The 23,238-nt window shown below is 53.5% G+C and overlaps 1 protein-coding gene across 1 annotated transcript in view; it reads left to right on the forward strand.

Moving 5' to 3' along the window:
* The window catches only part of NOS1 (nitric oxide synthase 1), a 70,388-nt gene that overhangs the window by 24,747 nt on the left and 22,403 nt on the right, over positions 1 to 23,238 (forward strand). The window contains exons 3-14 of the mRNA XM_066562499.1: positions 1,939 to 2,071; positions 8,761 to 8,895; positions 9,982 to 10,127; positions 11,460 to 11,622; positions 12,689 to 12,780; positions 13,210 to 13,351; positions 15,137 to 15,276; positions 15,668 to 15,842; positions 17,062 to 17,163; positions 18,157 to 18,351; positions 19,804 to 19,889; positions 22,923 to 23,067. Coding sequence (XP_066418596.1) covers positions 1,939 to 2,071; positions 8,761 to 8,895; positions 9,982 to 10,127; positions 11,460 to 11,622; positions 12,689 to 12,780; positions 13,210 to 13,351; positions 15,137 to 15,276; positions 15,668 to 15,842; positions 17,062 to 17,163; positions 18,157 to 18,351; positions 19,804 to 19,889; positions 22,923 to 23,067 — 1,654 coding nt within the window. The remainder of the gene's footprint in view (positions 1 to 1,938; positions 2,072 to 8,760; positions 8,896 to 9,981; positions 10,128 to 11,459; positions 11,623 to 12,688; positions 12,781 to 13,209; positions 13,352 to 15,136; positions 15,277 to 15,667; positions 15,843 to 17,061; positions 17,164 to 18,156; positions 18,352 to 19,803; positions 19,890 to 22,922; positions 23,068 to 23,238) is intronic.

Below are 23,238 nucleotides of genomic sequence, written 5' to 3' on the forward strand. Positions count from 1 at the left end.
AACCTTTGTTATCATTCTTTCTTATTCTATTCTTAGCCAGCCTTCTGATGAAACCTTTTCTTCTATTCTTTTAGTATAGTTTTAACGTAATATATATCATAAAATAATAAATCAAGCCTTCTGAAACATGGAGTCAGATCCTCGTCTCTTCCCTCATCCAAGAACCCCTGTGAACACAGTCACAGGATCTCTGTTGCCTTTGGCTGAGGTGCTTGGGTGGGGTTTCTTAAAAGCTGTGTTTTATCTGATTGAAACCCTTTCACATCCTCCTAGGGCCAGCTCACCAGGGAACTGGAACAGCTTTCATGGCCTGGAGGGGCACAGAAATCCCAGGGAAAATGGCCCTTGGGCACCTGTGCGTCCTCACTCCCACCAAGGTGGCCACTTTCCAACCATTGGAAGGTGGCCAGAGCCCAGGGAAATATTTTGGCAGCTGAGCATGGCTTTGTAAAAGCAGAAAAATGACAGAAAAAGCACAGGGAGATGCTCTTTAAATGAAGTCTTTTCCTTAAGCTAAAGGAGTTCAAGGACTGTGAAACTGAATTTATTTGTATTTGTTTGTCTTCCTGAAATTGAATCAGGAGCATGCTGTTGGTGTGATTTATGCCTTGGGTGCAAATGTCCTACTTTGGTCAGTGCCCAAACTCTGCCACCATTAATGAGAATTCTCATTATTGATTCAGTGGCACCTGGAAGGCTTTTAAGGACTGACAGCAGGAGCAAAACAATTTCTGAGGCATTTCCTCAGTGCCTGTGCCCATCCTGACCCGTGCCCCTGCTCTGCCCAACCCAGGAGCCCCTTCCCTGGTGGCCTTGGGGGTGCTGGTGACACAGGTGCCACCCCCTGCCTGTCTGAATGTCACCTCTCTAAACCCTGGTTGTTTTCTCCTTGATGAGGGCTCACCTGGCAGAGGTTTTGCACCAGCTCAGGTGGCATTTCAGAGCCTCTCCTACACCCCAAAAGGTGTGTGGTGCATTGATCTACACCTGAGTCACACCTGAGCTACACCTGAGTTACACCTGGGTTACACCTGGGTTACACCTGAGCTACTCCAGTGTCACCACCTGGGCTGGGGCAGCCAGCGCTGAGATGTCTCCAGTGCCCAGCCCTCCCCTCATCCCCAGCAACTCCCCCTAAATATATCCCATATTCCCATCAAATATGTCCCATTTTGTCCCCAGATATACTCCATATTCCACCCAAATATAACCCATATTCCACCCAAATATGTCCCATATTCCCCCCAAAAATACCCCATATTCCACCCAAATATGCCACATATTCCACCCAAATATACCCCATATTCCTCTCAAATATACCCCATATTCCACCCAAATATACCCCATATTCCTCCTAAATATATCCCATATTCCACCCAAATATACCCCATATTCCTCCTAAATATATCCCATATTCCACCCAAATATACCCCATATTCCTCCTAAATATATCCCATATTCCACCCAAATATAACCCATATTCCACCCAAATACACCCCACATATTCCTCAGTTTGCCTGGCTGAAATCACTTCCACTCCAGCATGTGGAAAGGTCAGGAAGAGCAGGGAGAGCTCCTGGGAGCTCAGCTCCTGTTTGTTCTGGGCTGTTTCTTCCTCTTCCCTGCTCTGCAAGCTCCTTCTGCCACCAGCTTCTCCAGCCTCCCTTCCCCATCTCCCAGGGTTGTTTTCCCAGGTTCCAGCAGGATTTTGGGGTGCAGAGGCTCTGCTGTAGGGCCAGAGTGGGCACTCCTGTGGCTCTGAGGTGGAGCTCCCGTGGTGCTTGGGTTGTCCTCACCTTGGTGATTCATCGCCCTGGCTGAGGCCCTGCCTTTCCTCCCTTCCCACGGAGCACTGGCCAAGTTTTGGCTCCTGTGGGAAGCAGCTGGAGCTTGGAGCTTTTGGGGTGCCAGCACCCCAAAAGGTTTTTAACCCTTCAGTTTCAGGGAAGGGGAGAACAATCCCCAGAAAGCTCTGCCAGCTCGGATGGAGAACGATCGTGTCCCGGGGGACCTGTGGGGGAAGAGCAACGTCCCCGTGGTCCTGAACAACCCCTGCTCTGAAGGACAGCAGGTAAGAGGCCGTGGCTGGGGCTGCTTTGGGTGGGAAAACCAGAATTCCCAGGGTTTGTGGGAATGTGACCCATCCCGGTGGGTTCTCACAGCGCAGAGAACCTGCAGGGACAACATGTGACCCCAAAAGCTGCAGGTGATGGATCCCTGAGCCCCTTGGGGCCAGGAGCTGAAGTGGCCATGGGTCAGGCAGGGAATGGAGGTCACTGGAGAATTCTGCTCCTCATCTGACGTGGGATGGGAGCCCAGCCAGGAGCAGGACGCCGAGGCCTCCCTGGGGAGTGTGATCCCTTCTGGTGGCACCAGGCCAAGCTGCATCATTAAAGTCCTTTGGATTCATCTGATGGTAATTCAATAGAGCACTTCAGATAATGCCTTCCACGGTGCCTTTTCATCTCTCACACTCCATGGCCATAAATTCTCAGGCTTCCTTGCCAAGAGGAGATTAACTCCACGTTTGTAGCAGAGCCAGAGACGTCAGGCAGACCCTGCCAGGCCACCAAGATCACCTCGGGGAAAACACGACGTGCGTAAGCTCTGCCAGGGCTTGGGCAAAAGGATCTCCCTGATGGGATTATCCAGGCAGGACCTGGGGGACCAGACTGGAGATCACCACCCTGCCATGGGCAGGGACACCTCCCACTGTCCCAGGCTGCTCCCAGCCCCAATGTCCAGCCTGGCCTTGGGCACTGCCAGGGATCCAGGGCCAGGGCCTGCCCACCCTTCCAGGGAACAATTCCTAATTCCCAATATCCCATCCAGCCCTGCCCTCTGGCAGTGGGAGCCATTCCCTGGGTCCTGTCCCTCCATCCCTTGTCCCCAGTCCCTCTCCAGCTCTCCTGGAGCCCCTTTAGGCCCTGGCAGGGGCTCTGAGGTGTCCCTGGAGCCTTCTCCTCTCCAGGTGAGCACCCCCAGCTCTCCCAGCCTGGCTGCAGAGCAGAGGGATGGGTGGCCTGAAAGCCACAGAGATTCCCACAGGATCACCCAGTGCCACCCCTGCCATGGCAGGGACACCTCCCACTGTCCCAGGCTGCTCCAAGCCCCAGTGTCCAGCCTGGCCTTGGACATTCCAGGGATCCAGGGGCAGCCACAGCTCCAGAACAGAGGGGCTCCAGCATCTCCATGGCCTCCTCTGAGCTCCCTCCAGCAGCTCCAGGTCCCTCCTGAGCTGGCCCAGGGCTGGATGCATTTCTCCTGGCAATCCTGCATGCAATGACGTTCCCATGCACTTTTGCAGTCTGGCAGTGCCAGAGACCCATGGGGGACACACTGGACCCTCTGAGCTGGTGCTGATGCCCACACAGGGCACCGGGACAGCCCTGGCCATGCTGCAGGGCTGTACCCAGCCTGGCTGGGATCCATTTCCACCCTCCCTCACCTCAGGACCATGGCCAGGTGTCCCAGCAGCACAGCCAGCCTCGGGCTGGGTGTCCCCCCACACAAATGACAGCTCCGTGTCCCAGCACAGGGAATCCTGAGCCCAGGGACAGGTCAGGGCTGCTCCCTCTGCCCCAGCTCTGCAGAGTCTTCCTGCTCCTTTGCTAAGCCCCGTGCGTGTCCGTGTCTGTTACTATAAGCACTTTATAACCTTCTGTGTGCAGAGCTTAATTTCTCTCTGTGCTGGGGCTGCCAAAACCGCCAGTCTTAAGCTGCTATTAAACTCTTTATTATTTTTTTTTTCCACTGGATGCACAGCTTTCTTTTTATCCTTCTTATCCCCGAATCCTTACGCCTGCTTTTCTGGAAGCAGTCTGGTTTTTCCCCCAGCCATTCCCCAGGGCTGTGTGCAGTCAAGGCAGCTGAACTTCTTTCAAGCAGCAATAAATACTATTAACACTGGGGAAAGTCAAGCCAAGTGGGAACTTTCCTTGGGTTTTTTTTGAAGCAGGATTGGGTGGATTCACTTGGCCAGGTGGCGAATGCTCACTGAGGCTCGTAATAAGGTGCTGAAAGCCCCGCTGGGCATCGATCCCCACCCCTCTGTTATTTTTTACAAAACCACAGCGCATCTTTTGCTGGTTTCCCAGCAGCCCAATCCCCCTGGCCCTAACCCTGAGGATGCTGAGGTTGTGCCAGGTCCTGTTCCAGCCACAGGGACTGATTCGCGAGCAGCCCGAGGGCAATCAGGAGCTCTGTGCCCGTGTGGCTCTCAGGGGAAGCGACTCAGAGCAGCTTGTGGGGGTGATTTACAGCTGAGCAGAGGCACAGGACACGCTCTGAGCTGAGCGGGGCTGATGCAGTCTGGACGGAAATGTCAGCATGGAGATAAATCCACAACCCGGCTGCTGCTGCTCTCGCCCCGCTGGGACCCAGCCTAGCAGGGTGAGCACCTGCAGAGCTCAGGACAGAGATGTCCACTGTCACCGTGTCCCCAAGGAGCTCCCAGGGCTCCTCCTGTGGGAGCAGACAGCCCGGGATCCGTGGAATGCCGGCACGCTCCGGGTGGGAGCTGTTTGCATAACGCGTGTGCGCCCCGGCTGCCGCAGTTGTCTCTCGGCTTGTCCCTCTCCTGAGTCACCCAGATCCCAGCTGCCTCATTAAAACATGAAAAGATCTCACGCAGCCTCCCTGGCACAGCGGCGGGGAGTGTTTGGCTCCTGTTTCAGCACACACACACACACACCAGCTCACACACAGCTCCTTCCCAGGCTCCCCTGGGTTCTCTCTCTCCTCCACAGCTGCTCCGGGATGGGGGTGTCAGAGCTGACACCTCTGCTCCAGCCTGGCTGCTGTCCCAGGATTCAGCATCTCCGTGGGCCTCTCCCAGTGAGGGTTGTCAGGCACTGGATATCTTGCTTTACAAGACAGGTGTCTGCTAAGGAAGGCAGGAGCCTCCCCTGAAATGGAAACTGTAAACCCCCTCCCTCTGAATTGCTATAAATGTTAAATTAAAGGGCTCTCAGGCAAAAAATATGGGAGCAGGAATAACAGTTCTTTACTAGGGAAGAAAATAAAAATAAACAATGCAGTGAACCAAAACAGCACTGCCAGAGTCAGAACCCAACCTGACACCCTGTGGGTCAGGGTGCTGGCAGCAGAACCATTGGAATTGTGGCTCAGGCCCTCCTGCAGTGCCAGGGGTGGCTCTGCTGGAGCAGGGATCCTGTAGAGAAGGATGGATTCTGCCTCTGAAGATCCAGGGGAAGGAGAGGCAGCTGCTGTTCCTCTGGGAAATCCAGTGCAGAAGCCGTGCTGGTGTTCCAGAACCTCCAGATTATATCCAGGTAGGAATGCTTGGCTCCTCCCTCTGGGCTCACACCTCCCAATGGGATGCTATAGTTCTTATCAGCCATGCAGTGACATTCAATGGCTGTTATCAGCAGGTGTCTCCCCTGAGGGAGGATTGGGTGTGGAAGAGATAAGGAAAACTGCCCAATGAACAGAAGATAACTGCCATACAGATGGCAAATAGAATACACAAATAGAATACACACCTTCCCTTTCCTTGCAATCTGGGACACTGGAACAGATTAATGGGGTCCCATTAACCCCTGGAAGTGTCCAAGGAATGACACTGGGTGCTCTGCTCCAGCTGACAGCGTGGTGCTCACTCAGAGGTTGGGATCAACCACCTCAGAGACCTCTCCTGACCTTAATGACTCTGTGATTCCAGGATTCCAGCTTGCCCAGCTCCTGCAGGGAAAAGACAAATGGGGAAGGGGAGCAGCTTTGGAGGGGTTTGAGGCAGAGCACTGCAGGCAGATAAGCACCAACCCTCAGTGAAGTTCTGCCCCTTTGTCCTCCCGTGGTGGCAGTGTCCCCTGTCCCCAGGAGCTGTGCTGGACCCAGGGCAGGAAAGGGGCAGAGACTGCAGGTCTGAAGGCTCAGATTTGGCCAGATTTTTGAGTCTTGCTCTGAGGATGGGGACATGGCTACATCTGCATTCTCAGCACGTTTTGGCACCGTACCTGCTCCAGCAAGAGGTATTTTAGCAGCACACCTTGTCAGGAGATCAAAACTCCCATTAAAAAGTGCTGGGTGCAATCAACACTCCCTGCCTGGTGCTCCCAGTTTCTGTCTGGCAGGTGGAGCTGCAGGTGAGGATTGGTTTTGGTTGCATTTCTGAGCTGTTTTCAGCACATTTTGCCCATCTCAGGGAGATGCTCTGAGCAATCAGGCTCAGAGGGAAGGTGGCAGATTGTCCCCTTTGGTCCTCGGGGTGGGTCAGGGAGCACAGGAAGCTGTTGGTGACTAAAGAATGATTCAATTCTCTTGGAAGAGTAAAACAAGCAGGGGGGGAGATGACCAGGAGCTGCCACTGCCATGATTCAGGCTGGACTCCTCAAAATTGAAAAAAAAAAGAGTTTAAAAATAGTGTTTTTGCAGGACTACATCAAGGAGGTTCTTATTTACTGCTGGGTTTGAGCTCTGCATGAGATTTTTTATTCAGTTTCTGCAGCATGCAGAGGGGAGGCTGAGATGTGGTCTGTGGACATTTGGCTTCAAGGGGCAGACTTTGACACACTCCTTGGGACAATCATGGGATCTGTGACATGAGGAATGTCAGAGATCCATGGCAGCACAGCCTGAGGGGTGCAGGGAGCAGCTTTTGGAAACTGCAAGGGCTAAAGAAGGTCCTGCTGAGGATTCAGGCTATAAATCTCTGCCTTCCCCTCCAGCCTCTGTCCCTTGCTCCCAAAATATGTTTTCAGAGCGTGTCATTACACCACAAGCCTCAGGCTGCTTGAAATCCCTGTTTTCCAGGGGGAAAAAAGTCTGGACTTATTGTAAAAATGAGAACTGAGCAAAAAGTTTGGCCAGCAGTGCCAGCAAATGCAAAGGTGTCTGCTCAGCCCAGGCCTCAGCCTTGGGGTCAGCCAGGATTGATGTCTGAGAGCTTTGGAGCAGCAGAGCAATCCCCTGGTGAAGTGGGAACGAGTCAGAGCTGGAGCCTCAGCTGCTCTGTCATCCCTGTGGCTCCTGCTGCCTTCCCTCCTGAGCCAGCAGCTTCTCCCACCCTGTGCTGGATTTTTGCTTCTTTAAATTTGTGCTGCCTGCTGCAGGGGTGACAGGAGCCCAGGACCTTCAGAAAAGAGGTGACACTGCTGAAGGCAGCATCAGCTTCAAGAAAACCAGATAATTCAAAAGGGACACCAGCCCCAGGATTGTCGTAGGAAGGGACAGACCCAGTCCCAGCCCAGAGCTGCTGTGCAGAGCCTTGAAGTGGTGCCAAACACCAGCAGCTTTGGCCAGGATGCTCTCAGATGTCCCCTGGAGAGCTGCAGCAGCAGCAGCATGGTTCCAGTGATGGAATTACATCCCTGTGTAAGATCTGATTCCTGGGAGACAGAGCTCTGCTGCCCAGAGCCACTGTAGGCTCCCCTGTCCCCACTGGCAGACACTGATGGCTCTTGAAGCTTTAAGTGCTTGGGGTGAGTAAGAGCCACAGCAGAAAATTGTGGTTTTATCTGTGAAAACGTGCAAAAAGGAGCACCTGTAACCAGTTCTGCTCCTCAAAAGCTCTGTGCTGGCTGAGACTCCCCGTGCTGGCACAGAACTCAAGGAGAGCTGGATGAGCCCATGCCAAGGCAGTGTCAGGGAGCTGAGGCTGGAGAAATCCAACTACTCATGATTCAGCAGCCCCCCACTTGGATAATTCATCCATCCTCGTTCCTAAAGCTTTCCAGCATTGGTAGCAGAGGAGCTGTGCCTTTGGCTTGCTCAGATTGATGCTCAGCTCTTCATTCTTCCAGGCAGAGCTTGGCGCCTGCAGAACCGGAGCAGGTGATGCTCCTTGGGAAGAAACACCCCACAGATTTTGGGGGAGAGTCTTCCTCTAGGAAACTGGAACACAACATTCTCCAAGTCACTTCCACCTCTGTTTTTAACTCATTTCCCACAGGTTTAGCTGTCCCATAACCAGACACAACTTCTTAATGCCATTGCCAGTCAGCGGCTCTGTTGTAGGATCCCAAATAACACCAAATATTGGGATAACACACCTTGTCTGGCTGTGTCACCCCAGAATTTACTCACAGCCATCCAGCCATACACAATGCTTTGTTGCTCCGACCTCTCAGGGTTTCTGTGGTCGAGATGACCCTGAGGTGTTAGAAAGTCTCTTTTTCCCAGCTCCGAGTTTGAAGAAGGAGTCAGGATTCTTCGGCTGTGGTTTTTAAGGTTGTTTATTCTCTGTTATCTGTAACATTCTTTTCCTGACCTGCTGAGGTCTGTCTAGCAAGTGAGTCCAAGTCACACTGACCACCTCAGAGGTGGTGTTATCTTTTTATACTAAAAACTACATGTACATTATTTACAATAATTTCCCATACAATAATATGTTAGACAGTCCATTTCTACTCTAAACCAATCCAAAAGTGCCACCATCACCCAGAAGAGGGAGGCTAAGAAGAAGAAAGAAGAAGGACAAGACATGCCCAAATCACTCCATCTTGGCTTCTGAACTCCCATTCTAAAACCCCAAAATTCTATTTTTCTATTTTGTAACAAACTATCATTCTACTTAAACTTCTGTGGCTTGTGAATCCTCATATAAAGTTGGTAATTTTTTCCATGGGTCAAAATCAAAGGCACAGGTCTCTTTGGCTTCATGCCAAGGTCTCTGAGCCCCCTGGCAGGGGCTTGAGCCATCCAGGGCAGCCAGAGGGATGTCCTGGGTTCTGACAGGGGCCTTTTCCTGGATTTTGCTGATGAGTTCTGACCTTGTGCTGGGTGTTCCCTCTTTTCCAGCCGCCGTCATCTGGGCGCCAGTCCCCAACCAAGAACGCCAACGGGAGCCCTTCCAAATGCCCCCGCTTTGTGAAAATCAAGAACTGGGAGACGGGATCCGTGCTCCACGACACCCTGCACCTCAAGACTGCCATGGTGAGTAGAGCTGCCCCAAATTCCCTGAGTATCGATGAGTGAATGGCACCATTTCCAAGGTGGATTTACCCAGGAATGCAAAAGTGGAGGAATTCATGTCTTGGTTTAAAAGCCAGGTGTCTGCTAAGGAAGGCAGGAGACTCCCCTGAAATGGAAAATGTAAACCCCCTGTGTCTGAATTATTATAGTTTTGGAATTAGGGGCTCTCGGGTAAAGATAGGGGAGTAGGAATGACAGTTCTTTACGAGGAAAATTAAAAATACAAATGCAATAGTACAAACAAAAACAAAAAAAACCACTGCCAGAGTGAGACCATGCCCTGTCCCCTGTGTGTCAGGGGGGGTGGCACAGCCCCATCCCATGGGGGCTCAGCCCTCCTGCAGTGCCAGCTGTGGCTCTGCTGGAGCAGGGATCCTGCACAAGGGGGGAGTTTTCCTCTGCAGCTCCAGGGCTGCTGGAGATGGGCCTGGGCTCCCTCTGGCCATGCAGGGCAGCAGAAGCTGCTCCTCTGGCAATGCACTGGGCAAAGGCTGCTGTGCTGTGCCAGGCTCACATTGGATCCAGGTAGGAATGCTTGGCTCCTGCCCTGGGCGCAGCATCTCCCCATGGGATGCTGGAATTGGATCAGCCCTGCAGGGACACTCAGTGGCCATGGACAGCAGAGATCTCCTGCAGGGAGGATTGGCTGGGGGAGAGATAAAGGAAAAACTGCCCCATGGACAGCAGAGAACTGCCCCAGCTCTGACAGATGGGCAATAGAACACACAGCCCAGCTACACCTTTCAACCTGAGACACTCCAGTAGGGTTTGAATTTCAAATCTGGTGCAATAAGCAAAGAGAGGGAAATCCATTGGGTTAAATAAGGTAAAGCATTTGACTTCATGCCAAGCTGGGGTGTGAACCCCATCTCTCCACTGTCTGATCAGGAGGGACAAGTGGTGACTGCACATGGCCTAGCTGTCACCACTCAGTGGCCCCAGCCAGCTGGGAATGTCCCTGTTTGTGGCTGATGGCTGACTGCCCCAGCCCAGCCCAGCAGTGCCGTGGTGGCTCCAGGACATTCCTGTTCCCTCCTGTCCCCTCAGGCCACGGCATGCACTGAGCAGATCTGCATGGGCTCTGTGATGACCCCCAGCCCCCACATCCGCAAGGCAGAGGACACCAGGAGCAAGGAGGAGGTGCTGCTCCTGGCCAAGGACTTCATTGACCAGTACTACTCCTCCATAAAGAGGTGGGTGCTGCTGTTGCTGCCTGCCTAGCTCCATGGTAGAGCATGGGACTCAATCCCGGGGTCATGGGTTCGTGCTGCACGTTGGGCGCCATTTGTTGCTGTCCATTTGTTGGTTGTGATTTGCCTGGGGACCCGGGGGGCTCCCTAAGCTGTATGTTTGCTCAAGCAGCAGGCAGGCAAGGAGACTCCACACGGCTTCTGAGGGTGCTAATTAGATGAAGGTTTATTGGGGTCCCACCCCCGGGAGCAGCATGGCTTCTGAGGGAGAAGGGGGAAAGGGGAGAGAGGGAGAACCTAGGGAGAGAAGGGCCAAGAGAGAGTCTGATCTCCCTTGCACAGCTTAACAGGGAGATTCAAAGTGGGGTGGAATAAGCCTTGGGCCAATGGGATTGCAGATACATGATGCTTCAGGGGAGGATCACAGGCTTGGAATAAACTGAACATTTTCGTACATTTTCGAGGGGTGAGACAGAGCATAGCATTTAACTAAAATGCAACACCACATGCTGCCTCAGCCCAAGGCTGCTGCTGGTGCTGAGAGGTCACATGTGTCACCCAGAGCTGGGGCCAGCACGAGAAGGACCTGGAGCTGCTGGAGTGACACCAGAGGAGGCACCAGGATGATCAGAGGGATGGAGCAGCTCTGTTGGGAGGAAAGGCTGAGAGAGTTGGGATTGTTCAGTCTGGAAAAGAGAAGCTTTGGCGTGACCTCCTTGTGGCCTTCCAGTGCCTGAAGGAGGCAAAAAAAAAACATGGAGACAGACTTGAGGCAAGGGATGGAGGAAAGGGACACAGGGAATGGCTTCCCACTGCCAGAGGGCAGGGATGGATGGGATATTGGGAATCAGGAATTGTTCCCTGGCAGGGTGGGCAGGCCCTGGCACAGGTGCCCAGAGCAGCTGGGGCTGCCCCTGGATCCCTGGCAGTGCCCAAGGCCAGGCTGGACACTGGGGCTGGGAGCAGCCTGGGACAGTGGGAGGTGTCTCTGCCATGGCAGGGGTGGAATGGGATGAGTTTAAAGGTCCCTTCCAGCCCAGGCCATTCCATGATTCCATGATGTGATCTCCCACCCGTGTAAGTCACAGCAGGGGGAGGCTCTGGTGCTCCTCCAGCAGCTGCTTCTTGGGTAGAGTTTCATTCCTGGTGTTGTTGTGTCTCTGCACAAGCCACTGCTCTCTCCCCCTGGTCCTTGCCCACCTGCTATCCCAAATCTGGGATAACCATCCCCACAATCCCTGTGGATGTGTAGGAACAAATCATTCCAGGTGGAGAGCAGCAGCATTCCCTGCCCTCCGCCTGACCCTCCACCTCCTCTGCTCCCAACCTTCCCAGATCCGGCTCCAAGGCCCACATGGAGAGGCTGGAGGAGGTGACCAAGGAGATTGAGGCCACTGACACGTACCAGCTGCGGGACACGGAGCTGATCTACGGAGCCAAGCACGCCTGGAGGAATGCGGCGCGCTGCGTGGGCAGGATCCAGTGGTCCAAGCTGCAGGTGAGCACCAATCCCACCACAAACACCCAGGAGATTCCTGCCAAAGGGCGTGCTGGAGTTCTGGAGAGGCAAATTCCTGCTCTCCAGCACCTGGGAAGCACAGCACAGGCCCAGGGGCAGGTGTTCAGCACACACAGCTCCCCTCAGCAGCTCTGGGATGCTGGCAGGAGCTGGAAAAGTGTCTGTGGGATGGGAGATGAGGCGGCTGTGTCTGAAATGGAAGCTGGTGTTCCAGGGGATGTTTTTCAATATCAGATCCTGCTCCAACATCTTTCCTGCTGTTTCCAAACCTGTTGCTCCACCTGGAGAGAGGCAGCAGGACACATTTGTCCTCAGTACTGAGATCCAGCAGGGGAGGGTTTGGCTCAGTGTCCTTTTGGCAAGGGAAACACAGAACAGGATTGGAAATCAGTGATCCCTAGGGAATCCCTTGGTACAGAGCTGTACTCTCCTCCTGTAACCTGGAACAAATCCAGTGCTGCTGAGCAGCTCCTGTGGCTGCTTCACACAGGGAATGGGCACAGCCACTTCTGTTCATGCCCCTTCCTGATTTCCCCATGCTTTCATGGATGACCCTGGATCCCTAGCAGTGTCCAAGGCCAGGCTGGACAGGGTTTGGAGCACCCTGGGGTAGTGGAAGGTGTCCCTGCCATGGCCAGGGGGTGGAGTGAGATGCTCTTTAAAAGTCCCAATCCAAGCCATTCCATGATTCCGTGATTCCCTGCCCCCCCAGCCCTGGCTGGCACCTGTCCTGCTCCAGCTTTGAGTGCTGAAGAGAAGTAGAGCAGACTCTGTAATTGTTGGGGGATGAGGCAGGAACAGCAGCAGGTTGGGAGCACGGGAATGAGGAGGTTTTTGCCTGAGCAGCAGATGAGTCACCTCTCCAAAGCAAAACGGGCAGCTGGATTAGACATCCACGTGTTCCAAAGGCAGGGAACACATAATTACGGAGCTTTAGATCCCTGAGAAGCCACAGTGGTGCCTGGAGTTCTCCATGTGCTGTGTTTCCTCTGCCTGGCTCTGCCCTAGGAGCTGGAACATCCCCACAACTGCTTCCCTGTTCCAGGTGTTTGATGCCCGGGACTGCACCACAGCCCATGGGATGTTCAATTACATCTGCAACCACATCAAGTACGCCACCAACAAGGGGAACCTCAGGTGAGCCACCAGGGAGTCACCAGGCTTTGAATCCGAGGGCCACTGGATGAGTGGAGACCCAGCTGGAGTTGGGTCTGGGCACTGCACAGCCAGCAGCAGTCCTGGGAAGGGTTAGAGGGATCTGATCTGGGGTGGAGGAGTCCTGCTGGTTCAAGTCTCTCTCTTCTTGCTGCCTGTTAGACCTCAGAGGGAAGATTTTCCCATTATTTCCCCTTTTATATATTCTGCATACAGCACAGAGCTCAGACTGCTCTCCAGATCTGAAACCCCCTGTGAGCAGCCAGGAGCTGGGAACACCCCAAATTCCAGATCCACCGACTCTCAGGGACTCGCTCAGGGCACACCCAGAGGTGGTGGCAGCACTTTTCCTCCAGCATCTCACCCCTCCTGCAGCTCATGGCATCCACCAGCTCTGCCTTTTCCCCCCAGGTCGGCCATCACCATCTTCCCGCAGCGCACGGACAGCAAGCACGACTTCCGCATCTGGAACGCGCAGCTGATCCGCTACGCCGGCTACAAACAGCCCGACGGCTCCGTGCTGGGCGACCCCGCCAACGTGGAGCTCACTGAGGTACCAGCCTGTCTGACTCTGCCCTTCCTGAGCCTTCTCCACTTGTCCTGGTTTAGGGCAAGTTTGGGAGAAAACCTCCAAAGGGGCCCCTCCAGAAAGCAAACCCACACAGCCCCTCTTCCCCTACCATTTCGGGAAGGATTCCTCGGAGACAAGTGCAAAGAACCTGTTTATTTAACAGGCACAGCACCCCCAGCACACAAAAGGAACAATACCAGGTGACACCACTCTGTCACCGCTCTGAAAAAGATGACAAATTCAGAAAGTCTCCCTTGGGAGTGGTCGCTCTGTTATCAGTCTGTCCTGTGCTGGGGTAGCTGCTGCACCTTGGCCACAAGGTGCAAACTCTCGGTGTTTCCCAGGTCCCAGCCCGGAGCAGGTTCAAGTTGGTCCAAAAAAGGGAAAGGAGAAACAGTCCAGGAAAAAATTCGCTCTGCTTAGCTAAACTAACTAATGAGCAGAAGCAAAAAGCAAGAGCAAAGCAGGAGCAAAGCAGAAGCAAGAGCAAAAGGAAAAGCAAAGCAAAAAGCAAAAGCAGCACCCATGTACTGCCCTGTCTGTGTGTCTCACCAGCCGTGGGGGAGCAGCTGATAACAAAACCAAAACAAAACTTTGCTCTTCAGAGCCGGTCTTGAAGGCACAGAACATGATAGCCAGCATGAACAGAACACAGGAATAGGGATACAAGCATCATAACATCACCCTAGGGCAGGGCTTCACCCAAAACCCTCTCCCAGGTCTTCCCTCCATTGAAGCTGGCAGAGCTGGCAGGGAGTTCTGTCTGTCTGTCAGAGCTTTCCCGTGTATCCAGATGGATTTTCCTGGAAAGTTTCCTTTTCCTTGAAGTCTCCCAGGGCTTACACCCCTCCATAATCACCTTGTCCCCATAAATGAGAGATGGGGCAAATGAGAGGTGTTTGAAGAACTTTTATTCCATTTTCAGTATCATGTGAAGGGTGAGACAATACAGATGTTATAATTCATGCCATCACAATCAGAAGCCAATTATTTCCTAATTACAATGCACTATAAGTGTTTCTTGGCCTATCAGCTTTAGCCACACCATGCTGTAAATGCCTTAAAGCCAGTCATCCAGAACTGCCCCTGGTGGGTCCCACTACAATGATCTTTCATAGTTCTATTTCTCCAAAGTATCCAGTCTTATTTGCCAGGCCATCCTTTTAAACTTGTTTCTAGCTCCATTTCTCTCCCAACAATGTCTGTCCTATTCCTAGAATGGCATTTCTAAGTCAACATTTCTTATCTCAAGGTTTGCATACAGATGCACATTGTGTGGGCCTTCTGTCAGGTTTTGAGAACTCTACAAATCCATTCCCCACATTAAACCCACCCTTCCCATGCCTGCTGGGAATTCTGAGCACTCCCAGAGGGAGGAGGGGCTGGGTCAAGCAGTCTGGGATTGTCCAGGGCAGCACCACCCAGGCAGGTTGAGTTTGTGTCACCCTTAGGTTTTTCCCCAGGAGTAAAGGCTGGGTTTTGTCACTTTTCTGCTTTTCTCACCCGTTTTCTCCTTCACCACTACAGGCACAAGCCACGATCCTACTAGGGATCGATTCCAGGCTCATTTGTAGCCCAAACTCCCCTGACTTGGCCATGGGTGGGCTGGGACAGGCCACCCCCTGTTTGTAGCTCCCTTTGCTCAACCACAAGGGCAGAAATCCTGCCAGGAGCTGTTCCTAGGACCACACAATTCCCTGCCCACAGTGTCTGAAGAGCAGGTGACCTGCTGGGACACCACCAACCCTGCCTTTATTTTCCCGGCAGATCTGCATCCAGCAAGGCTGGAAGGCTCCGTACGGGCGCTTCGATATCCTGCCCCTGCTCCTCCAAGCCAACGGCAACGACCCCGAGCTCTTCGAAATCCCACCAGAGCTCGTGCTGGAAGTGCCCATCCGGCACCCCAAGTGAGTCAGGGGCAGCCCCAGAACTGCTCCAGGGGATCAGCAGGACTGAGCTCCCCTGGTTCCACCCTTGCCATGGCCTGGGGGCTTCACCCAACACCCTCTCCCAGATCTTCCCTCCAGTGAAGTTGGCAGGGAGGTTGTGTCCATGTCTCAGTTTCCCTTGTATCCAGACTGATTTCCTTGGAAAATTTCCTTTTCCTTGAAGCCTCCCAAGGCTTACACCCCTCCATAATCACCTTGTCCCCATGAACAGCCCCAAAGGAAGGTACTGATGGAAATGTTCTGCTCAAGTCCTTCACCCTGGTGGCAAAGTGACCTCCCCCATCCCCCTGCCTGCATTGGGAAGGGAGTTCCTGGCTGGTTGCCTAATCCTGACCCTTTTCCCCGGCAGGTTTGAGTGGTTTAAGGACCTGGGCCTGAAGTGGTACGGGCTGCCAGCCGTTTCCAACATGCTCCTGGAGATCGGGGGCTTGGAGTTCTCAGCCTGCCCCTTCAGTGGCTGGTACATGGGCACGGAGATCGGCGTCCGCGACTACTGCGACAACTCCCGCTACAACATCCTGGAGGTACCTCCTGCTGCTCCTGGCGGGCCTCTGGGGTCACTGGGGAGCAGGCAGGACACTGGGAGAGCACAGGGTGTCCCTTCTGGGCCCCAGCTCCGGGCCCCTCAGTTTGGGAAGGATGTTGAGATGCTTGAGCGCATCCAGAGACAACGAGGCTGGAGAGAGGCTGGGAACACAAACCCTGTGAGGAACCACTGAGGGAGCTGGGGGTGCTCAGCCTGGAGAAAAGGAGACTCAGGGGTGACCTTATCACTCTTTACAACTCCTGAAAGGTGGCTGTGGCCAGGTGGGGTTGGGCTCTTTCTCCAGGAACTGACAGAACCAGAGGACACAGCCTCAAACTGTGTCAAGGAAAATACAGGTTGGATGTTAAGAAAAAGTTTTGCATGAGTGATAAAGTTCTGGAATGGCTTCCTGGGGAAGTGGTGGAGTCCCCATCCCTGGGTGTGTTTAACAAAGCCTGGATGTGGCACTGGGTGCCAGGGATCAGTTGAGGTGTTGGGGCTGGGTTGGACTCAATGGTCTTGAAGGTCTCTTCCAACCAGGTCATTCTGTGAATTCTGTGAATTCTCCTGGAGCCACATGGCTGAGGGCTGGCAAGGTCTCTGTGTCCTGTGGGGACAGCAGGTGTCTGACACAGCCAGTGTGATCCCTGTGGAGCTTCCCACAGGCTTCCCAAAGAATCTTAGGGATCAGCAGGCACCTGGTCATGTGCTCAGTTGAGGCCAAGCACTGAAACATGAAAGGGTGGAGAGACCCTTGGTGGCTCCTCAGGGATGTGTGAGCCCTTGGGGACCCTCCAGCTGGTCCCATGGCTCAGGGACTGCCCACACTGGGAGGGACAAAGCCAAGCCATGGGAAGGTGCCTGTGCAGGGGTCTGGATCCATCAAAACCTCCCAGGGAATGCTGTGTTATAACAGGGGCTCCATCCCTCCCCAGTCTCCTGAAAACCAGAGCAGTGTCCAGCTGCTCCTGGAGGCCTCCTCAGCAGCATTTGGCCAGCTGCCTCTGCTCATGGAGGAGGAAAGGCCGTGCTCCTGCCATGGAGAGGAAAAGACAGGATTTCTTCCCAGAGGAAAGCACAGCATCAGCCCTTCCCTGCCCTGTGGGTGCCTTGTGCCAGCCTGGGCCTCTCCTCTGGGTTCCTCTCCCCAAGCAGACCTCTCCCATCCTTGTTTCTTGCCCATTAAATCCTTCCCCTCCTGCCACGTGTTGTTACAGCAAGTGGCCAAGAAAATGAACCTGGATATGAGGAAAACATCCTCGCTGTGGAAGGACCAGGCCCTGGTGGAGATCAACATCGCTGTGCTCTACAGCTTCCAGGTACCTCAGTCAGACCCTGCTGTGCCTGGGCCAGCTAGAGGGACACAGGGACAGGGTGGGACAAGTGTGGAGGCATCCGCCCAAGCACAATGGCTGAAATTGGCCTGTGCTCCTGAATTTGGGCTGCTGCAGTGAGATTTAATAATCTCCACACCCTGGATGTTGTAAAACAATGCTGCCAGCACCTGAGTCCTGCTGGTCCAGAAGGAATATCCCAGCAGGGGGAAAATCCAGCCCTTCTGACCTATCCGTGAGGCAGGAACTGGCCCAGGCTTTTCCCCAGCCTGCACCTAAAGGCTGAGAAGCAAAACCAGTCCTTGGTGAGCCAGCCTCAAAGGGGGAAAGTCCTTCCCAGAGCTGGCTTGGAGCTGCCCTGCTGGAAGAGCTTCCCAAGGGTCTGAGCAGAGGATGCTCCATCCCATCCATCCCATCCATCCCATCCATCCCATCCATCCCATCCATCCCATCCATCCATCCCATCCATCCCATCCATCCCATCCATCCCATCCATCCCATCCATCCCATCCATCCATCCCATCCATCCCATCCATCCTATCCATCCCATCCATCCCATCCATCCCATCCATCCATCCCATCCATCCCATCCATCCATCCCATCCATCCCATCCATCCTATCCATCCCATCCATCCCATCCATCCCATCCATCCATCCCACCCATCCATCCCATCCATCCCATCCATCCCATCCATCCATCCATCCCGTCCATCCCATTCATCCCATCCATCCCATCCATCCCATCTTTGCTTGGACCAGGACAATTAGCAGGGGGAACAGGGCTCCCATAGCACATCTATTCTCAAGGCACTTTAGAGCCCCCTTGGAAGACCAGGGTCAGCAGCCACCTTGGATCATCCCCAAAGACCATGGGAGTAAGGAATATTTGGGACAAACAGCTCCAGATGTAAAGTCATGGCTTTTTCCCTCTGGGATGTGTTGACAGCTGCTGGCTCTGCTCTCTTGTCCCCCTGCAGAGTGACAAGGTGACCATCGTGGATCACCACTCGGCCACCGAGTCCTTCATCAAGCACATGGAGAATGAGTACCGGTGCCGGGGGGGCTGTCCCGCCGACTGGGTGTGGATTGTGCCGCCCATGTCGGGCAGCATCACCCCCGTCTTCCACCAGGAGATGCTCAACTACCGCCTGACGCCCTCCTTTGAGTACCAGGTGCTGTCCCCACCCTCCACCGTGCCTCTGGCCCAGGGCGGGGCGGGAATGGGAGTTCAGGAGGTGCAGGAAGGACACGGACACCATCCAACTCCTGCACAATGGATGTTTCACCCCAGCATTATAGTGTAATAATGGGGCTTTGCCCCTCCGTGGGGATGTGGGACACCTGAGCTCCCAGTTTTTAATCACACTTTGGAAGTGCCTAATGGGTGGGTGAGGAAACGGCCTGGAAGGCTCCTGGATCCCATTTCAGCCTGCAGGTTTGAGAGGATATGGCTCCTGGATCCCAAATCCTATATCCCATATCCCATCCCAGCCTGCAGGTTTGAGAGGATGGCTCCTATATTCCATATCCCACATCCCATATCCCATTCCAGCCTGCAGGTTTGAGAGGATGGCTCCTGTATCCCATATCCAATATCCTATATCCCATCCCAGCCTGCAGGTTTGAGATGATGGCTCCTATATCCCATATCCCATATCCCATATCTCATATCCCATATCCCATATCCCACATCCCATATCCCATATCCCATATCCCATTTCAGCCTGCAGGTTTGAGAGAATGGCTCCTATATCCCATATTCCATATCCCAAATCCCATATCCCAAATCCCATATCCCATATGCCAAATCCCATATCCCATATCCCATATCCCATTCCAGCCTGCAGGTTTGAGTGGATATATGTCCTGTACCGCATATCCCATATCCCATATCCCATATCCCAGCCTGCAGGTTTGAGAGGATGCTCCTGCACCCAGGGGATCCAGCAGTGGGACAGGGGCTCAGACGCTGCTGCTGGGCTGTTGAACCCTGCAGACCCTGAGGAAAATCCCCTCAGCAAACACTCCCTCGTTATCCAGCCTTCCCTGCTCCGGTGCTTTCCACACAATGTGACCTTTAGTCAAGAGCCCTTAAGGAATAATCCCAGAGCAGGAGCAGTCTGTTCACTCCTTGCCCAGCCCACCAGGCCCCCCGATGCTTCCTGGCTCTGACTGCAGCCTGCAAGGGCACGGGATGAGCTTCTGTGTGCCTGCTCCTGCCTTCAGCTGTCTCCCCTTCCCAAAGGGCCTCTTAGGGGAAAAAACCTGTGGCAGAGCAGGGGAAAGGATCTGTTTCCATCACCTCTCTCCTTCTGGCGTTGTCTTCTTTTTGGCTGTGGCCTATTAACGCTGCTCTCGAGAGGTGACAGAGCAATTGGCCAGATGCTGCTACAAGCCAGGAGGGTTTATTAGATGGCAATTTTCCTGGGCATGTTCCATTGCCCAAACAAACCCCCCACAAGGCTCCAAGGATCAGGGACACAGAGAGGAGAGGCAGAGCTGTGCAGTAGCAGCTATTCCTCCCCTTCCTGACTGGGAGAATTTAACTCTCAGTGCTGTGGATGCTGCATTTCTCCAAGCCCTGGGCACTCCCCACCCTCTGATCCTGCTTTTCCCTCTCCTAGCCGGACCCCTGGAACACCCACGTCTGGAAAGGGGTCAATGGGACACCCACCAAGAAGAGGGCCATTGGCTTTAAGAAGCTGGCAAAGTGAGTACCAGCAGGCTCTGGAAAGGCCTGGAATGTTTGGGGCTGCTCCTGGATTTAGGCACCCTGTGGGTGTGTGCAGCAGCCTACAGATGATGGGCTCTGAGCCTGGGCTTTGGGCCACTGAAGGCTTTACCTGCCATGAGGGACATTTGGGGACACAGGCAGTCCTTTGAGCACCCCCTCAGACCACCAAAAGGGGTGTGACCAGGTGAATCCCAGATCCTGGGTATTGTTTGTTCTCCCAAGCTGTTCATTCTCTGGTTAGCAAGTTTTGATTCTCAGGGATGGCTTTCCCACTTTTGGAGGGTGTTTTGCCCATTTTTCCTTTCCTTGGGGCAGGAAGATTCCCCTTCCTTCTTCAGGGCTGTGCTGGCACTTAGGAGATCCAACTCCTGTCCATATTCCTTCTTTTCCCATTGACTTTTCCCTACATGAGGAGAACCTGCCCCCAGTGTGTGCCCAGCCCTCCAAACACCTGCTTTGGAAGGAAGGGGGGAGATGGGAATGAGGAATCTCCCTGCAGGCAGCAGATGGATCAGGGCTGAGCTGAGATTTGCACTTCATGGTCAGTTGACCCCTGGCAAGGGGCCACCCCAGTCCCTCTTCCCTGCCAAGGCTCCTCAGCAGCAGGGATGCAGGAATGAAGCACAATTTGGCTGATTCTGGCCCAAATTCCTCCCCTGGGGGCCATTGGCAGAGAGGAGCTGCTGGTTCTGTGGCAGCAGAGCCCTGGGCCAAGGCAGGAGCGGGCTGGGTGTGCCCTGGGGACGGTGGCCAGGCTGCCAGGTGGCCCTGGCTCGTCACAGCATCTCCCCATGCTTCAGTTTCCCCAAATCCCTGCCATCAATTTGCTCCCACTCTTCAGCTGTCACCTCCTGCGAGCTGCTCTCCGTGGTGCATCCATAAACAGGAGCAGCAGCTGAGGAATGTGACACTGGGGCCGGGGGAAGAGCAGGAGGATTCATGGAGTTTGGAGAAAAAAAATGCTTTTATTGCTCCCCTCTGCCCCATTGAGGGATGGTTTTATAAAAATGTGAGCGTGGCAGGTCATTTAAAACAAAATCTCCATTGTTCCTGGTGTAGGGAAAGGAATTGTTTTTGTAATTCACCATTAATCCTGTCTGGATCTGAGCTTATCAGCTGAAGAAGAGGCAGCCTGAGCCCAGAGCCTTGAGCATGATTTGGTGCCTGCTCAGACTCAAAAATCTGGCCAGATCTGAGCCTCCAGACCTGCAGTCCCTGCCCTGGGGACAGGGGCCAGAACTGCACTGAGGGTGGTGATGCAGCAGCAAACAGAAACGTTCCTGAGGCTGACCCTGCCAGGGGCAGGCAGGATAAACCAGCCTGCAGGAGTTTCTACCTCTTCTTCCCTCTTTTTGTCCCCCCTAAATGATTCCCCAAAGCCAGAGTATTCCTGGGCAGGGGGAAGCTGGGCTCCTCCTGCCCAGTGTGACCACTCCAGTGTCACAGACATCTTTTTAGAAAAATCTTTTCTTTAGGATTTTTCCTCCTGAGAAGCTGAGAGGCCTCAGGAACAAAATGTAACCAATGGTTATCTGCTGCTGTGGAATGCAACAGGTGCATCTGGGATTGGTCTCATGTGGTTGTTTCTAATTAATGGCCAATCACAGCCCAGCTGGCTCAGGCTCTTTGAGCCACAAACTTTTGTTATCATTCTTTTCTATTCTTAGCTTAGCTAGCTTTCTGATGAAACCTTTTTTCCTATTCTTTTAGTATAGTTTTGATAAGCTTGATTTATTATTTTATATATATCATAACATAATAAATCAAGCTTTCTGAAACGTGGAGTCAGATCCTCATCTCTTCCCTCAACATAAGACCCCTGTGAACACAGCCACAGTCCAGCTGCATCCTCTGTTCCCCACAGCTCCTCTAAAGGGGCTGCAGGAGCCCTGCTGAACTCAAAAACCCGGGGCAAGGGCTGTCAGAGTGAATCAGGCAGCCCTTCCTGCTGCAGAGGCCACAGAGATGCTTTGTGCTCCCTCAGACTCCCTAAAATCACCTTTCCCTGCTGCAACAGCAGCCTAAATCCAGACCTGATGGATTTCTGCCTTTCTGGTGGCCCCATTTAAAAGCTTGGTGGTCCACTTAGTAAAAAAAAAAGTGTTTGGCGTGTAGGAAAACCAGTGTTGATGTGATATAAATGTCCCTAAAACAACAAACCCTCAACCCCTGTCCCCATCATGGTGCTCCCAGTGGTGCCACAGACAAGGAATCAGCATTCCTGGTGCTGCATCACCTGGGCCAGGGTTGGAGAGAGGCTGGGGACCCCCAGGGCCCCTCTGTGTGCCTGAGCCAGGGGGAAACCTGGAGGAAAAGCCCCCAGGCATGGCTGAGGCACAGGAAAGAGCCAGCTGGGCACAAGGCTGGGGTAAATGTGCCACCCCCGGCCTGCTCCTCCCAGGGGTGGTCACCAGAGTGCAAATCACAGGCACTGGGACAGCTGGGTGTGACCTGGGTGTCCCCAGGCTCTGTGTGCAGCAGGGCTGGGTTGGATTTAAGGGATGGAGGAGCTGCTGTTCCTCCTGTAGCTCCAGCTCTGGTTGGTTCCAGCTTTTTCTCTCTTTTTTCTTTTCTTTTCTTTTCTTTTCTTTTCTTTTCTTTTCTTTTCTTTTCTTTTCTTTTCTTTTCTTTTCTTTTCTTTTCTTTTCTTTTCTTTTCTTTTCTTTTCTTTTCTTTTCTTTTCCCCTTCCCTTCCCTTCCCTTTTTTTACTTTCCCTGCCTCTGATCCTTCTCCTGCTTCTGTGCCCCTGCAGAAATACCACCCCCATGCCTGGTTTAGCATTTTTCTCCTTCACCCCATCCAGGTATTTGAGCTCTGTCCAAGCTCCCCCATCTCCTCTTCCTCTCTGACAAGTCGAGCTCTTCCAGGCTTCTCTGTTTGCCATGTGACAACCAAAAAACTGATGCTGCAGCTTTGTAAGGCTGCTCATTTAATAGGAAATAAAAAGGTCTGGCCTAGAGGGATGGGTCAGGTCCAAGCTCTGACTGGGATTTATTCCTGCTTCCCAGGGCTGTGAAGTTCTCAGCCAAGCTGATGGGCCAAGCCATGGCCAAGAGGGTCAAGGCCACCATCCTGTATGCCACGGAAACAGGGAAGTCCCAGGTCTATGCAAAAACCCTCTGTGAGATCTTCAAACACGCCTTTGATGCCAAGGTATTGCTCCTGACACGTGATGGGTGTGAGATCATGGTGTGAAAACAGCTGCCAGGGGCCTTCATGGTGTGCCCCTGTGGGTCTGGGGTGGAGGAAAATCCCTGATTTCCTGCCCTGATTGCAGCTGTGGCCCCTGGGGTGGCAGCCCCAGGGCTGGCCCTGTCCCTCCAG

This window comes from Molothrus aeneus, chromosome 18, assembly GCF_037042795.1.
Source record: "Molothrus aeneus isolate 106 chromosome 18, BPBGC_Maene_1.0, whole genome shotgun sequence".
In the NCBI taxonomy this organism is placed as follows: Eukaryota; Metazoa; Chordata; class Aves; order Passeriformes; family Icteridae; genus Molothrus; species Molothrus aeneus.